The 17,417-nt window shown below is 39.7% G+C and overlaps 1 protein-coding gene across 3 annotated transcripts; it reads right to left on the bottom strand.

Annotated features, from left to right (window-relative positions):
- Positions 1–933: 933 nt before the first annotated feature.
- LOC131799366 (long-chain-fatty-acid--CoA ligase 5) lies at positions 934–16,253 on the bottom strand. 3 transcript variants are annotated; one of them, XM_059117089.2, is made up of 24 exons: positions 16,107–16,253; positions 15,811–15,852; positions 14,629–14,743; positions 13,781–13,848; positions 13,059–13,160; positions 12,387–12,486; positions 11,475–11,647; positions 10,747–10,779; positions 10,199–10,250; positions 10,031–10,104; positions 9,327–9,407; positions 8,746–8,828; positions 8,190–8,241; positions 7,436–7,518; positions 6,695–6,749; positions 5,657–5,755; positions 5,329–5,401; positions 4,911–4,999; positions 4,179–4,295; positions 3,955–4,008; positions 3,516–3,605; positions 3,046–3,147; positions 2,609–2,680; positions 934–2,399 (listed from the first exon to the last, which is right to left on the bottom strand). In XM_059117089.2, exons 2-24 carry the CDS (start codon positions 15,844–15,846, stop codon positions 2,211–2,213), a joined length of 1,992 nt encoding a protein of 663 aa, XP_058973072.2. In that variant the 5' UTR covers positions 15,847–15,852; positions 16,107–16,253; the 3' UTR covers positions 934–2,210. The 3 variants fall into 3 exon arrangements, with proteins under 3 accessions (XP_058973072.2, XP_058973071.2, XP_058973073.2); XM_059117088.2 differs by lacking the exon at positions 16,107–16,253 and having other exon boundaries at positions 15,811–15,916; XM_059117090.2 differs by lacking the exons at positions 9,327–9,407; positions 16,107–16,253 and having other exon boundaries at positions 15,811–15,916.
- Between the last annotated feature and the right edge of the window lie 1,164 nt (positions 16,254–17,417).

Genomic DNA, 17,417 nt, shown 5'->3' with positions numbered 1-17,417 from the left:
TGTGAGAGATGACGAACACGACATGTGCAAGATCAAGATAATAGAAAATTAATACAGTTTCAATAAAAGCCTTAAGCGTAAGTACGTCATGTATGGGGAATTTTTATGGAAATTACTGTATGTATGTAAAGTATAGGACATAATATTTATTGAACTAAACGTTTGAACGTGTCCTTTAATAGCATGTCGTAATGATGTGGGATATTGATCAAATGAAGCCTTTAAGTGCTACTGTGGTTCTCTCTTTATTCACTCCAAGCTTTCGCCGTTCTACGGCATCATCAGGGAGGACGATAAAATATTTGCGCTATGGTTTTAAACGTTGGAGGTGCCACTGTAAATTAGCATAGTGTAGTGTAAGAGAAAACATCCCAGTGCGAATCGCCCACAAGTCCTACACTCTGAGACAAGCCCTTTCACACAACACAACAGAAAGGAAATGCAACAGACCAAACTGCCCCATCGCAGACACCAATTTATGCCTACAGAGAAACACCGTTTATCAGCTCACGTGCAAAGCTTGTGGCGAATATTACATCGGAAGCACGACACGATTCCTACATGATCGAAAAAAAGAACACTCGACCAACGACAACTCATCGGTAAAAAAACATCTCACAACACACCATCGCAACAACAGCCATAACATTGAAGTCAAAGTAATCACGTGTGAAAATGACCCCGTCAATCTGCGATTGTACGAAGCGTATTACATCAGAAAGCACAAGCCGGGACTGAACTCCCGTGAGGAATGCACTGAACTTAACGATCTTCTATTTTAATGATTTATTTTAATGAGCTATTTTAATTAACGGTTTTAACACATATTTTATCACGCCATTAGTTTTCATGCGTCCTACTGGCTAGTTTTACACTATGCTAATTTACAGTGGCACCTCCAACGTTTAAAACCATAGCGCAAATATTTTATCGTCCTCCCTGATGATGCCGTAGAACCACAGTAGCACTTAAAGGCTTCATTTGATCAATATCCCACAATATTTATTGAATAGATAATAATTCCCTATACATGACGTACTTACGCCTTTAAGACCTCTTACCGCTGTCTGTTAAGGCATGCCTGCCGCTTATGGAAAAAGTTACTCAAACTTCTGTTACAGTAAGGTATGGAATTTTGTGTTTTTATGGCTGTTTATTATATTGAATGCCGACAAGTACAGTTGATACACAGGTTATACGTTTCTATAGAAATTGTTGTGCTGCGTTTACGGTCTTAAGACTTCTTTCTTATAATCTACAAGTTCACGACAGTAGGTAAACCGCTGACATAATTGCTGAAAAGCTGCATGATGTTTTGAGCGAAGTGCTTTGCATTAAACGTAGGCTTTTTAAAATTCGCTACGGGCCAGATTTATAACGTCTTTTTTACACCCATTTTGAAACCACTGGTGGTCCCTGTTATCTGATTGGCTCTGATTGGTGCGATTTATTCAAAAATCGCACCTATTTTTGCTTTAAATCGCATCTTTTTCCCAGCCAACGAGGAGGCTACACTAAAAACAAAACTACCGATCAGATTTCAAGGTTTAAAGGAACCAATCAAATTGCAGGAAAATGAAAGGCAAAGAGTATCATGTGGCAAATTTTGCAACTTTTGTTTCCAAAACTCTTATTTTTTTCCCCCCAAAAATGGATGAATCTAATTTCAAACCGGCTCAGTACTGTATCAAATTTAATATTTGAAATGACCGAGTCCTGTATTTGGGTGATTTCAAAATGGATGTAATACAGTGGTTATTAAACCTCGTGTCATGCAATTTTGGTCTGAAATCATACTTGTGATTTCCGCCCAAACTGTACTTCACTCAGTTCAATTACTATTATTTATCAATTAATAGTTGATAGTTAAAGATATGTTTCTGTGATTAGATACTCTGAGTAATACAAGGATAAAAAAAGGTAGTTGGGATATGATTTAAAATAAACTGCTTTCTAACTGCAGTCATCAGCTTGATAGTTTACATACGAGGAACATAGTAGTCCAGCATCTGCGCATATGCAAACGTTTTAGTGACTGTGGGGCGTTTTTTCAGTCTGTCAGAACCATGTTGTTTCCCACGAGTTACAAATAATCATTCAAGCCAGCAATTCACGGTGTTTTAGGAGCGCAGAACATTGGTAAGGCTTAAAACAGAGCCCTAAATCGACAGAATGACTTGAAAAAGCTTTGCGTACTCTGACTTCTTTAACTAAACAACTTGCTGAATTTCAAAACTTGTTGAACGCATAAACTGCATCCTCTTGTCGACTTTTTCATACAGCTCTTGGAACTTTTGCTCGAAAGCTTTGGCAACCAGCGCTCGTTTAGTCTTGAAAGTTGGCGTCAGAAATCCATTTTCGACGGAAAACAATTCGTTGTGTAAGTGGATTTCCTTAACCTGCGGGTAAGACAACTGAGTTAGCTTAGCAAAACAAGAAACTCATTTTCGTTAACAGTTCAACAGATAGCGCAAAACAATTTTCAGTTACTCCAAACTCTTTAACGTTTTCTGACCGTCTGAAAGCAACGAATCTCACTTCCAGTGATTTCCAAAAACAATAAGGCAAATTAAGGGTCTACTCGACAATAATCTACCAAGCTATTTACCTGTTCAAAGGAGCTCAACTTGCCCTCCTTGCCTTTTTTAGTCATGTCATCCATAACTGCTTTTCTTACCTCCTGAAAATGGAAGATGAGAGTAAAAAGAGAGGAAACTCGTTCGAAGGCAAGAGGACATTGTTTCTTCTTATCCCTAAATGAGATGATTTAGTATATAAAGACAGACGTTTGATCTCCTACATAGAGCGAGGCAATGTTATGGTTTCCCAAAGCAAAACGCATTAAGCAACTCAGGTCTCGAGCCAAACCCCTCATCTGAACGACAATCTGGTAGGAGTCAGAGAAAGTATACAGGCGAAGGAGAGGAGACACGGTTAGGTAGCTGAACAAATGAAGACGCACATGTACAAAGATTGTGACAGATAAAAACAGATACACTGACTAGGTTGTAACAAAGTTGAAGTTAGATTTCATAGCTTTCCTACTTCGTTCTCACACAACTCTGCAAAGTCTCCATGGATATTTTTAGATCGTGCCCAAGGTTCCAACACCTCCTGATCTGGAACGATGATTGCCACTACAAATGACTGAAAACAATACATACAATATCACTTATAATGTTACAACGATGAAGACTGACGATGGGGAGCTAACGCCTTTTGTTTGAGATGTAAAGGAAGCTTGCGCCCTTGTCAATCTATCACGTGATAGAAATGTCGAGTTCATAATTCAACCGTTAAATAGAAAGCGAGTAGCACAGCCAATTAGATTGCAGCATATGTGAAAGAGCGCTGGTAGATTTACTCCTCACTGTGGATTAAGAAATCACCCTTCGGATAAGATTCCTTTACACACCCATGCCATCTGATTCTAAACTCGTTTTCAATTATCATGCCTCCTTACCTATCACAATAAAAGAAATAGTGACTTATAATTATCTCCTGCGTTTACTGACCCGTAAGCTATCTCCGTGTACAAACGCTTGGGCTACTAAAGTACTGCGCAGGTAAATATTTTCGATTTTCTCCGGAGCAACGTATTCACCCTGAAAAAATTAAGCACAACACTAATTACTGCTTAGTTAGGTTACGTTAATGTAGATTCAAACTTTATTTTCCTTCATTTTTGGAATAGTAATGTGTAATTCTGAGTTTTGAAGCATGTTGAAATACAATTTGAAGTTCGCAATGAAATCTAATCACTCTATTTGCATGAGAAAAGCCGGGAAAAGAATCTTTGGGAAAGTAAGGTTTAGTGGAAACTGGAAGAAAGTTGAAAGCAAGAAAAATGGAAAAGTATTGTAGCTATCTTTTCACAGACGAGCTGCTGGACTCTTAACACCTTCACGGAAATCGAACGATAATTTCGTTCCACAATCACAGAATCACGTTTACCTGAGCAAGCTTAAAGATATGCTTGACACGATCAAATATCTTCAAGGTTCCATTCTGTAATAGAAAAAGGTAAAATTTAAATTTTTCCTTTTTCAGGAAGTAACAAGCATTGACGAAGATTTATTGAGAGCATTTTGGAACATGATTTGTTGATATTTCCCTCATTGTAGAACCAATGAGTTCGCTCGAGGCCTCTTCTATAAATTTTGCAACCGCACTCTTACCGGAAGCCATTCTCCGATATCTCCGGTGTGGAGCCACTGATCCTTGTCAATTGTCTCGGCAGTTTTCTCCGGAGCTTTCAGGTAGCCTTGGAAGACCGTCGGTCCCTTTATACAGATCTAAAAATGTCGAAGACAGCAGAGCTAATATAATTTTTTCGATGTGCACCGTGGCTTATATGGTTACCGGTCGCTTCGAATTTGCACCCACGGTCGTTTCGTACCCAGTCTTTTCGTACCCAACTAGGTAGCTCCATACCCAGTCAGTTGAGTCGTTTCATACCCAGCTCGGTCGTTTCGTAAGCTTATAAAGTATGTTTTCCATGTTAAAAATTGGAGAAAGAATATCACCCTTACAAGAACTGTTATTGGTAAACAGAGGTCACGAGTATAAACAATAGACTTTTCTGTTTAAAGTATTACACTTGCATTGGGCAATAATTGCGAGGATTTAGTTAAGAAGGTCACAAGTATACGCAACAGACCTTAGTTTGTATCTTAGTCGTTCGAGTTGATATCAGTATTCTCCTTTGTAAGGTATGTGTAAGGGGATCAAAAACGAGCAAAAGACAAAGCAAAGACCAAAATAAAGGAATGAACAGAAACGAAAAGAATTATTTGAAATTTAGGGCGGATCATGATGTACTCTCAAAACCGTTTCAAAAATATGGCTCATCATAATAAAATAATTATAATGTTAATCTAAAAATTAAAAGAATAGATAGATTATTATACCTCTCCTTTACCGTCTTTTGCGTAACACTCCTTTTCTGGGACGTCTACCAACTTGATGAGATTACAGGGAAGAGGTGCTCCCACGTGACCTACAGACATGGTAATCATGTGACAAAAAAGGATAACTTGGGTTCTGGTGTTGATCTGGAGAGGAACCTCACCAGATCCTCGATTGCGCCTCACGCCCCACTGATCGATGCTAATTTGCGGACGCAATAATAGACAATGAACTAAATTCTTTTCATTTGTGAAATTCGTTTTCAAGATAAAGTTTCACAGAGTTTGAGAATAACTAAATGTAAACTATGAAAATTGAATTCGTCTTCGGAATGATTCGACAATACTTCCTTTGTCTTCAGAAAATGACTTTTGACTAGTTATAAGTTTGATAAACATTTGAACGTTCTCTTTGCCTTACCAACAGACGTGTCCCTCGGGAAAGTAATAGTTGCTGCTGCAGTACTTTCAGTTTGTCCATAGCCTTCTACGACCTTGAAATAGAAGATAAAAGAACAACTTCATGAGCACTTCATTCATGCAATTGCTGACTGGCGAGAAAAAGGACCTAACTGACACAGAATGAAGAAGTTTAAATTGCACAATGATGTAAATACAAACTGTACGTTGTAACAAGAGACAATAATTTGTCCCTTTCGTCTCTCGCAATCCCGCTTCGAGACGAGACGAGACGAGACGAGACGAGACAGGACGGCGCCGAAGTCGACAATTAATCGTTGTTGACTTACACAACAAACTCCCATAGTGCATCTTAGAAACATCATTACTTTAGCCGACAGGGGAGCAGCTCCAGTGACAATCAGCCGAACATTTCCACCAAGGGCCATCTGTTGGAACACAATCAAACACTTGCTAATCAGATCGTGAAGAATTTTCAACCCAGCAAATGCTAGGTGACCGTCTACCAACAGCTAACGTATGAATATTCATAGTTATGGAAGTGATTATCGACATTAAACATTTGAACTACGAAAGCCGAAAAGGGACAATCCAAAATTATTTTATCCGAAAAACCATGTAGAATCGATATCTTTCAGACAAATCGCTTTTGAAAAGTTTGTCAGATCGAAAAAACAATTTCAAATCCCGGCTTAATTCATAGATCCACAAATAACTTTCATAGAAATCGAAAATAGTTTACAATCCAAGAATCTTTCCAAAATCCAGAAAATTTTCGCAGAGCGAGAAAAATATTTTGTCACTTGACACTTGCGCCAGTAGTCACCACTTTGTCAAGATACAGCACATTGTGGCGCACTAGGTTGCACTAGGTCGACTTGGAGTCAAAACGCCAACGGACTAAACCGTACCAAGTGTATTGAAATGTTATGTCACAAAAGTGGAAAAGAATTAATGAGCAATGAGCTATTCTGCCGTCGATGTATTGTTCAGTTTTTAGAAAAATACCATGGTGTTTCTATGAAACTGAGGACGAGAAGAGAGAAGAGAAGGCTGCGTGAGTATGGGTTGAGAAGAAGAAATGAAGTCCTTTCAAAGCGTGAAGTTCGGGAGATAATTAAACGTGAAATCGAAGGCCCTTCATCACTTCCTTTTCTAAAAACTGAACAATTGTATCATAACGGAATCCTCTTTCAAAGTAGTGTTCAATGGCAGATCTCTCATCTGACGAACTGTGCGACAAATTTTTCTGTTCGAGTCTCTTTAAAGTTCCACATCGACGGCAGAAAATATATCTATATCTGCTACCCGTTCGACCATTGCCCCTCCACAATAATTGAAAGAGCTCTAAGAGTGATTTGACTGACCTTTATTCTCTTGAACACAGTGCGATCCCAAACTGTATCCCCTCTGATTCTTCCCCTTCAGTGAAAAAAATAAAATGTTAAAAAAAAGGGTGGAAAGAAATGCCTACTGATAACAGGTTTCATAACCCTATCAAAGAAATGTATAGAAATAAATCCCGAATTTAAGAAGTGTGACCTCTGTAAACTGCAAAGTTCTCTTATAGTTCCAAACTATAATGACTGGAAAAAGTCTTGGAACGCTTTGATACTGCTTGGATTTTTTTTCTGATTTATCTTCCCCCCTCTCCCTCATTTCAATGTTGCCTGGTACTAACAAATAGTCTCAAATTTCTCACAAAATAAGGCAAAATTGTTTGGGGGACTTTCAAGTGACGTGTCAGGGATCATTTATAAGATTTCTATTTATCGTGTTATGCGGAGAGTTATCAACCACTTATCTCGTACCCAGATCCTACCGTGTAACTGGAACTGAAATGAAAGGACCTTGCAACCGCTTGGGTGTGGAAGGTACGGGTACGAGAGAAGTCGACTACTTGCCAAGGGGAGGCGTACCAACTACTTTTGCTCTCGCTGTCACGGTCTTATAATGTCGAAAGACATTTTTTTAAATTCTAACCGACGGAACAAACTGTACATGCGTTCTCTTTGCTAATCAGTAAAAGCTTTACTGTTGACTGCGACGGAATTTGCTCTCTCGTAAAGACGGTAAATTGCGAAGTACTTGCATCAAGCAATACTAACTTTTTTAAACCGGCCTCTTTAGATGCAAGTGCTTTGTTAAAAAGCCAGCCTTTGAGTTTGCTCTGGGAAACTTGTGCCATCACCTTTAAGATAAAAAAAATAATTATGGAATCTTTACCATACAAAAATAGATGTCTCTTCGCCGCTGGCGTCAAGTTTGCGACTCAGTGCAAGAAACAAATTGCAGTTTTTCACGGCGATTTGAAAATAGATTCATTTGGCTGTCGTATACACTCGAATTCATATTGTCCAACAGTTACAGCCATACAGGTTGCTAATAAATCCTATGACTAATTGCACGCGTGAGAACAGACAGACTCTGCAAATGGAAATAACCACATTGCAAGGGAATAAAACCTACAGGGATGGGGCTTTTGAACTGCGGGCTCACGGGTTGCGTGAGCATAGGAACTAAAGCAACTAAAGAAACGCACGTGTCCAGAATCAGAAAAGAGAAAGTGCACGTGCAAATGCAAACATGTGGAAACAAACTGCCTGCTGGTGTTTACAAATTCAAGATGGAAATTGCGCACACAGAAGTCTGTCGGGAAATTGCGCACGCAGAAGTCTGTCGGGAAATATGAGCGAATGGGTACGGATATCCGAGAGAGAAAAAGCGCCTGCAACCTCGAACATGCGAGAACCAAAGTGCGTATGTTAGCACAAAAAGTTGAGAGGAAATGCGCGCATTCCAGTAAATACATCCGCCGAGGAAGGTACACAAAAGAAAGCGTACACGCTCTAGTATAGTTACCTTGTCATAAACTCTAGTGAGCAGTCTTGGTACAGAGGGGAAAATCGTTGGCCTGAAAAGAAAATGTCTTTTGTTTTAAACCTAAATTAAATGATGGCTATATTGACAATGCTGTGCAAAGCATGACCGAGTTAGTGAAGTAAATGCGTATTAGAACTTTACACGTGTAGTGCGCTAAAAGGACGAGACACTTTCGTTCCAGACTCCCCACACCACCCAGGCAAGGTTTAAATTCCCCAATGGCACCTACGATGGTCAAATGCCCGTGGGTTGCCCGGTGAGGGGGGTTTTGAAGCTTCAAATTGCTCGGCGCATAATCTGATGGTGGCTCTTAAGCCCGCTCAAGGCGGAATACCCAATTTCACTCCCAAGCCTAGCTTTCAAGGTGTGGACTGGTGAATTTTTACAGGAAAGTATTCCCGAAACATTTTTATTGAGGTCAAGTCTCTTGTACTCTCTTGACCTTCTGCATGGCATCCGGCGCATGAACTAGGCAGATAGCGGTAATGAAGTCCCTCTCACTGGTAAGAGATAAACTGAAAGAACACAAACGTACTTTAGTTCTTGAATATCATCCAGCAGTAGTTTTACGTCACCCCTAAAGAAACCAATTTTCACTCCATTTAAGAAGCACATTGCCTGCAAGAGATAAATATATTGATTTAAAAAGGATGTCAAGCTATCAGGATAAAATCAACTTGTACTATACGATCAGACAAAACGATTGAGACTAATAATACAAACTATCAGGGCCATTCCGTGGAGGTCAACTCTTGTTCCATGCAAAAACTTTATCTCAACTTTTGGGAGAAAAAACCTCCTATTTCCTGCTGAACAGATGAAAATGACTTACGAACCAAGGGAGTCATTGTATGGAAGCTCCACTGCTTGCATTTGGAGCTCCACTGCCTTGTTCATTAAGCGATGAAAGATCCGCTAGTCAAGCACGCCATATGTAGAGTTTGAGATGTAAAAATTTTAAGCATCAGTAGTGTTCGCAAGTCAAAAATCAGTGCTCCATAGTTAATTGGTTCCCAGTGTAACCATAAAGCATATTTCTTGACACCTTGCTTACTTTTCACTAAAAAACTTTATATAAAAAGGCACTTTTGATAGCCCTAGTTTGCACAAGCGTACCTGAGCCAGTCGCTCATACATGTGAGCCAGTGGAAGATAGGAGATCATACAGTCTCCTTCTATCATCTGGAGACCAGATTCCTGTTCAAAAATAAAATCAAAGAGTTTTGTCCTTAAGGTTCGAGCTGAAGACGTCGACTGTGACATATATTTTTCTGACTCCGGTTGTTGAAGGGTAGATAACGCTATCCAGTGGATAAATCTCTATCCATTGGATAACGCAGTACGTTTTGTTTACACTTATCTGTTGAATAGCGATTTATTCGATGGATAGTACTATCCGCCCTTTGGCGATTGGGCCCAGGAAAATTAAGCCCCAGAAACTTTGTGGAAAACCTCAGATAAAAATAAAAAATTTTTCATAGTCTGTAAACAAGAGTGAAAAAAAGTTAAGACAAGACATGATGTTTGATTACGTTATTACATCTGATCGAATCCTGTGGTACGCTTCGAGGGCATACAAGGTAACTTTATTGGAGCCATGCTTCATATTTGAGGTAACGTGGAAAGTGTAATTTTTTCGGCCTTTTTTAACGGAAGAGTTGAAATCAGGTTACCGGAAATGAGAACTAAGAGAACCATGTGAAACTAGCCAAGAACGCATTTGCACCCTCCCACCCCCTCTCTCTCACCTCCCCACCTTTCCCCCCTTCTTCTCCTCTCTTCAACGCTGAATCTGTAACTTCAATTTTTCTGACACAAACCTCATATTGGACTTGAATTCCTGCGACCCCAGCATTTATATTTCCATGACTTAACATGGCACCCTTCGGCGTACCTGTTTATCAAAGAACAAAAAAAAGAGACAAAAACGGTAGAAATACGAAACATAGAAGCATGTACTGATAAAGTCACAAAAAACACACACATACCCGTTGTTCCACTTGTATAGCAGACAGTCATGGTGTCCTCAGGTCTCCCAGGCTGAAAGAGTAAAAGCACCATATCGCAATTCGTTTTTGCTATAACATTGTACGTAAGTGAATTTGAGCAACTTCATATAAACATAACAACTTTCGAACAAGCTCTTTCGTCGCGGAAGTGTTTGCGCTAAAGAAAAAGCTTCAACAACACCAGACACACTTGCAAGAACCTATCAAGTCGAGTACACTAGACTAGGTGATGTGACGATTCGAACGCTTTTTAATATCAGTCTCTTCTGAAAAAATTTATTCTACACTTCTCTTCCTTGTCATGCGACACTGAAGGGTGACCCTCCAATCCAACCAGGCACTTCTCGACACTATGCTAGTTTCTACGTCAGCACTTCTATTCATACCATATCCATGCCTTTTCTTTGGCATAAAAATTTAATATGATGACGTATTTACATATCAAGTAAATGGGAAAAAAAACAAATGCCTAATATGCATTTAAATTCTGGTGGTTTTGCTTATTAAACTTTTACCTCAGTTCTTACCTTTCTCTCTTGAGGATTGTTAGAACCCATTTGCTGAAAAAGGAAAAATATGAAAACATGATTTTAAAGAATTTCGATTGAAGAACATCTGAACCAGCCACGACACACAAGTTGTCAGCCGTTGTCCGACTGATCACCGCTGGGCCTAAGCGCGTCAGTGTTTTGGAGTGATAATGAAGTACTATTTTCCACCCTAGCCTTACGAGCGAATACAAAATCTTAAAATGAATGGATTTAAGTAACAGTGCACTCACTAAGTGAGTGGAAGTCAAATTGAGGATTTCGCTGTTTTCAGGGTTTGTGGAAAAAAAGAAGATCGGAGAAAGCGGGGCTTACAACCGGTGAATTTGATCGCTGGCGAAAATCACCGATATCTGACATGTCAGACATCGGTGATTTCATTCGCTGATCGCGGCGAACGTGATCGGCGTTAATCGAAATCGCTGCACTGGGCACACCAAGCGATTTTCCTTCCCGAGTGTGTCGCCGGCTTTAGGGGGTGGGTGGAGGGGTGGGGGAGGGTAGAGGGGAGAGGGGAAGGTGGAGGGGTGGGGGAGGGTAGAGGGGAGAGGGGAAGGTGGAGGGGTGGGGGAGGGTAGAGGGGAGAGGGGAAGGTGGAGGGAGGAGAGGGGCGGAAATCATGCTAATTTTATTATCACTCAACTCAAATTCGCCTCCCCCCCCCCCGTGATAAATAAAGACCTGTCCCTTTGTAATTAGTCTCTCACCTCTACTTCCACGATATATAACAAAGAAATTCCAAGGGAATCAGCTTCTTTTTTCTCTTCCTCTGTTACAGGCTTGTCCATCTTAACGATCCTTTTTACCTTCTCACATTCTTTGGCATTGTCGAAAATGAATCGCAACTTATTACCGTTGCAAATAATCGTCTCTATATCCGCTGAAATAGTTGAATGACACTTCATTAAACAATTGGAGTACAAATTTTCCAGTGATTTTTTTTTTTTTTTGCATTCTGTTACACTTAACGGATAATGTGGGAAAAAAATTAACCCCCTATGTCTCATTACAAATTCTCCAAACTGTCTGCCATACAATTCTTATGACGTTACTTCGGAGAATGTGGTGTCAGTTGGATCAACCAATAACCCCTCAATTGATAGTCCTCTTTATTCTTATCACTTGCGTGCCAGAAGTTGTATCGATATTGTAATGAGAAATTCTGTCTTGGTAACTCATGGCCATAGCTACGTCAAGCCCAACACATTAAAAGTATCTTTCAGCTGATATTCAAGAATGTTCTTCATTTGTATGGAAAAAGCCAAAGGAACAAGTACGTTTTATCCAAAAACAATGAAGTGGGACAAGGATACCCATTATACGCAAATTAAACTTTTACCCGCTAAAACCTTGATTCTATTATTTGCGACCACAAACTTGCACACCAAGATTGCGTATTTCACTATGGGACACCGAGCCAGCGGGACGAAGCAGACGGCGCATTAAGTTTGCTTAAGTGGCAGATGCCGTTCCATTTTATTCCCTAAAGAAAACAAAACCGGGTTTCCCTCAAAATTAGAGAGTATCCTATGTGTTCCGTCTCTGATCAGAACTGTGGTTACAAATGTGTGATCCACTCCCTCTCAGTCCCATCATTAATAATTTGATAGAAATCTTACCATGGTTAAGGATATAAACGCAGCCTTCTGGTCCATGTGTATCGTAAATTGGCACAGAAATCATGGAATACATCTGACAAGCCAGGTCTGCTAAGTCCCACTGAAAATATTAAAAGATGTCAGGTACGGATTTTTACCCTGGATTATTCATACAGATCTATTGACTGAGTTTAGTTTTATTATTAACTGACCGATTGTCAGACTGGCTGACTCATAACCTGACTGACTGGCTGACTGACTGATTGACCGATTGTCTGACTGACAGACTGATATAAAGACCAACTGACTGACTGACCGACCTACAGATTGACTGACTGACTGACTGGCGGACTGATTATCAGATTGGCTGATCTGAACTGGTAGACCAACAGAGAAAACACGATCACAGACAACGTGTTTTATCAACAGCCTGCATGGACAAACCAACCAGCCGACTAATTAGTTGACAATATAGGAGCTCGTCAAGGAGCTTTGAAAGAAGTAATAAAAACTCACAAGGTAGGGTTATTCCCTACCCCCCCCCCCCCCCCGCCTAGCCTTCCCCTTCCTCTAGATCCGCCATTGGCAGGAACTTTGGAGAAAGCAGTTTGGGAGTCCGTTATAAGTGGGGTTTTTGCAAACCCCAGTAACCCACCCGATCACTAGTAAAATGACTATCACACGTACGCTTACCTCAACACAATTAGGACCATAGATTCCAACAAATGTATTTTGAGAAGGTTCACAACCAAGATGTACCAAGCCTGAACCAAAGTTAGTGGCGCGGTCGTTTACCTGTCAAAAGCAGTAAAAAAAAAAAAGCACGCACATAGATGAGAACACAAAGCAAGTTCAAGGTACTTATTGAGCTCAGAGGTTCAAATTGTTTGAACCTGGCTCACTGTCTTGATTGCTAAAGGAGTTACATCTCAGTTCACGCATCTTACAATACTCTTGGCAGAGGTATTTTCTAGACACCATGTTATTTTTACATCTTCTTCGGTTTGAGATTGCAAAGAGCCATCTAACCGTTCAAAACATTTTCTTCAAAACTGCCATTTTAATACCTGGCTGAACACGCAAAACAACGACAACATGAAGGGGAAGGGATTATGTAACGCAATCTTTCTTCCACGACTTTATTTGGAAAGGCGTGACGAGCTTCAACCCAAAGCTTCCTGCACTAGAACCGTTCTCGACCCTTTAAGTCCCACTAGTGACCAAAACAGAATTTCTCCTTACTCTATTAGTACAATATCAAGCAGAAATGAAACGAGAATAAAGACAAATATCACTTAGGGGATTACAAGTTGATCCAATCCCAAATCCTCCAAACTAATATCACAAGAACTGTGTGGCAGACAGTAAGGAGAATTACTAATGAGATCTTTGGAGTTAAAGGGTTAACTCATTACCTCTTTATATGTGATCCACTGATACTTGTTATCAGGTCCCCCTCTTGTTCCCAAACATGGCTGATCGCCTGTGCGAAACGAACTTGCATGTTAAAATTACAAAGATTCAGCTGGAAACAAATTCTCCGCGACGGAAACGCGCAGGGGCATGGGAACTATTTGGGAGTGCGGGGCACTGGGCTTATCGTTTGGGTGTACAGCCCGCGAAAATGAAGACTGCAAAATTATTTACTGCAAATACGTTTACAACTTTAACCCATATTACTTTATCCGGCATTAAACGCCGCAGCCTTTATAATACTGTATTTTTTGTGGTTTAAGCGATGCAAAGTCTTTTCCTGTGACAGATTGAATGATGTGAAACCAGAAGAGCCATTGTTTCCAGTTTGAGTTGAAACTCGGATTGTTTTTTTTGTTTTTTTTTTAAGAGAGAGAAAAACCCCGGAACCAGGAGGAAAACTAACTCTCTACCTTTTACACTCTTACATCAGAATCCATATTCTCCAAACTTGTCTCTATACATTTCCTTTGGTACTGACACGGAGAATTCGTTTAACAATCAAAGCTTCTTAAGTAGGCGATCATTTCCTATCTTCTCAAGAACTTAATGTTAGATTCAGAGGTGACACTATGTGGAGAAATTAGATGCTGGTCACTTTTAAGGGTTAAAGGATTAAAGTGGCAAGAAGGAGACAACAAACAAACAAACAACAAAATCAGCCAAAAAGACATTAGACTCGGAAATAGTGAGTTGGTGGGGGAGGGGGGGGGTGCGTGCAATGAAGGAGGGACGAGTGCTCTCTCCACCTCGCAATCTCTCATTCTATTTCTTGTAACGAAGTGCTCACCTGAGTTTTGAACAGTTCGAAGGAAGCCTTCATACGGGGTTGTAACGCCATCAAAAAATGTTGTAATCAGCTCCTTTCTTAAAGCATTTCGTCTGGCTCCGTTGTCTACACCCCCCTGAAAACATTTAACCAGTAAAAGAGAATTTTACATTTACGTTTAGTTTTTGAGGGGAGAGGGAGCCGGTATCGAAGATAATCGTAGAATTTGGGGGTGGGGGTGGGGACGGGGGCTGTGGATGCTTTTAAGTATTAAAATAGTTTCTCCGTTGAGCCCTTGGTACTATATTGAATTTTATTCGCTTAGAAACCGTAAAAAGCATTAAGGTGATAATTTCGTCTCCAAGCGAATCAAACAAGTCTAGTCACGGATCAAAAATTTCATTACGGCCAATTTTCAGTAATGAATTCATTTCGCATTGTTTTTCAGTTTCAAAGTTCGCGGGAGGTGTGAAAACAAACAAGTTTTTCAGAAACTTTGAAAACGCGATGAGTTCTACTTTTTAGGGGAACATGGTCGACTACGTCAATTTAACATACAAGTTAGATTACACGGACTAACCCCAATGTCGTTGCATAATTTTGTGTCAATAACAAGCGATTCATAACCAGATATTGAGGTCAAATTAGAAACCTCTCAAAACAAGCTGTTGTAAGAATCCAAGTTGCTCTTAAGAATTTACATAGCTGAAATATTTAGCCTGTTTCAAAGTCACAACCTCATAAGGAAAATTATTGTTGTAAGGCTGCATTTACAAAACATTCGCCTTACGGCAGAATCCAATTTAAAAACCAAAACGAATTTCTACGACTAGTAAAACGAAAGCTTGCAGTCTTTGCGTTTTGTAGGAACATCACATTTTGCATAGAAATTTCAACGAAGCGTCCCTTGCAGCACTACACCGTATTGGAAACTCTGACATGGTACTACCTACTTCAAGTGCCTGAAATCGTTTTACTTTCGTCCTAAAACAAACATTAGTGGGTACAGGCTTATTCAAAATTCTAAATAATCGCAATATTTGCTTATCGTCAAAAGCGATCTTAGTTTTACAACGCGCCATGGCATGAGCTCTTTCATTATTACATGATCAACAAAGTCAACTTTAAATTTGCAACAAATTTGTTTGTTTTTCCTCTCCTACATAACTTAAGTAAGAAAAATAAATAATTTGGTCAACTCACCTCAACTTTTACGGATTGGTTTTCCAAGTCCATCATGGACACCTATAGTTGTTTGTCAGTTTACAAGTGAAACAAAATTAGAATGTAAATGACGCCTGTATCTGGTTTTGTTAATTAAGCATAATGCATTGTTTGGTGGAGCATGACAAATCTATTATGTTGGCCCCAACAACAAAACGATAACGTGGAAATACTCCAGCAACGGAAAAAAAGATATTTTTTTTCCCTTTTGAAAAAAAAAAAATCCAAATTGCGAGTAAATAATAAAATGGTGTAAAAAATAATAATCTTGATACCTCCGAAACCCAAAGAGTCGTGAAAAACTATGTAAAAGCACAATCGAGATCAAAAGCAATCCTCCATAAAGCTTGAGGCATTACAGAAATTTGCACGGCTACTGGCGCATACGAAATATTTCTTCCACAATCGGTTTGTGAAATGAAACTATTTTCTTAGAGAAATTACAACAAAATAGAGATTAGAAGTATCCAATATATAGTCAGTGTTGTTTTCCTCCTAAACAAAGGACCTCTTAAAATATTACGATGTTCCGTTCCGTTCGAACCATGCACGAATATGACGTACAACTTCAATTGAGTACAATATCACGCAATGAAGTGTATCAGATAATAATTTGCCTCAAAATAAACGTTTTTCTGTTTTGTGTGCCAAAAGTGTTGCAATATATGGTGGAGATGGTGGGGAGATAGTGTTTAAGAAGTCTTTACATGCGCTAAACCCTTGTTTCACGAGAAAACTTATTAAAAATTGGGTTTTATGATCGTGAGTAGGGAAGATAATCCAAAATCAATTACGTCGTGGAAGCGGAACTTCAGTTAAAGCCGGTCATCGGCGGTTTAACGCCTATCACGTAACTGTGATCTCTTACCACTGTCTGTTCAGCCCGCTCGCAGGCTCTCGTGTTTCTGTTTGGCCTTATGACCCCTTTTCCGAGCACAGCAGACTATTACACCATCGGCAGCCGCATATGAAAAAAAGTTCTTGAAACCCTTGACTGGGAAGGTTACGCCCTAACATTAGCAAGAATATTTTCATTAATGTCCGTATACATTTCCTAAGGTATTGACTTGGATAATTTGTTCAACACTTAAAGAGTTTCTTTGGTCAGCGATTACCTCCTTTATACCCAGGATCAGGACCTTTATGTTAAAACAGGCAGTGGTTATGAGATCCTAGCAGCCCTTCCTGATTAGGGGTTAACCACCTCTATCCGCCTCTTTCCACAAAAATTGAAAACATCGAAAACCACAGTTAATCCCGAACATCACTCGTTGCATGCCATGTTTGCAGTATTACAAAATACATATCCTGAATTTTTGCCGGACGCTGTTGGAATTTCTCTTGGAATTCAAATATCGACGTAACGGAAAAATAAAGAAAACTTAATTCCGAGTCATGTGTCTCCTCTTTTTGACAAAGCCCATGGCTAAACCCAAATTTATCATGTAACACAAAACTTTGGTATGCCTGTGGGTTAGATCTTTTTTCGTTTAAGTTTCCTTGCGATAAGCTCTCTCTTCTCTAAACCTTCACACCGTCAGATCGGTATGCAGATTCTCCATACTATTCTCTATAAATTTATTAAG

Source organism: Pocillopora verrucosa, chromosome 5, assembly GCF_036669915.1.
Source record: "Pocillopora verrucosa isolate sample1 chromosome 5, ASM3666991v2, whole genome shotgun sequence".
Lineage (NCBI taxonomy): Eukaryota > Metazoa > Cnidaria > Anthozoa > Scleractinia > Pocilloporidae > Pocillopora > Pocillopora verrucosa.
This window is presented reverse-complemented; position numbering and strand designations above follow the sequence as displayed.

Bases quoted from the DNA above. Each gene is read 5' to 3' on its own strand.
- LOC131799366 (XM_059117089.2), bottom strand. From the start codon at position 15,846: ATGATGGACTTGGAAAACCAATCCGTAAAAGTTGAG. The intron at 6,750-7,435 runs GTTAGTATTGCT...TTTTCACTGAAG, and splicing joins AAAGAGGCCGGTTTAAAAAA to GGGAAGAATCAGAGGGGATA. The intron at 2,681-3,045 runs GTAGGAAAGCTA...TTCCATTTTCAG, and splicing joins CAGAGTTGTGTGAGAACGAA to GAGGTAAGAAAAGCAGTTAT.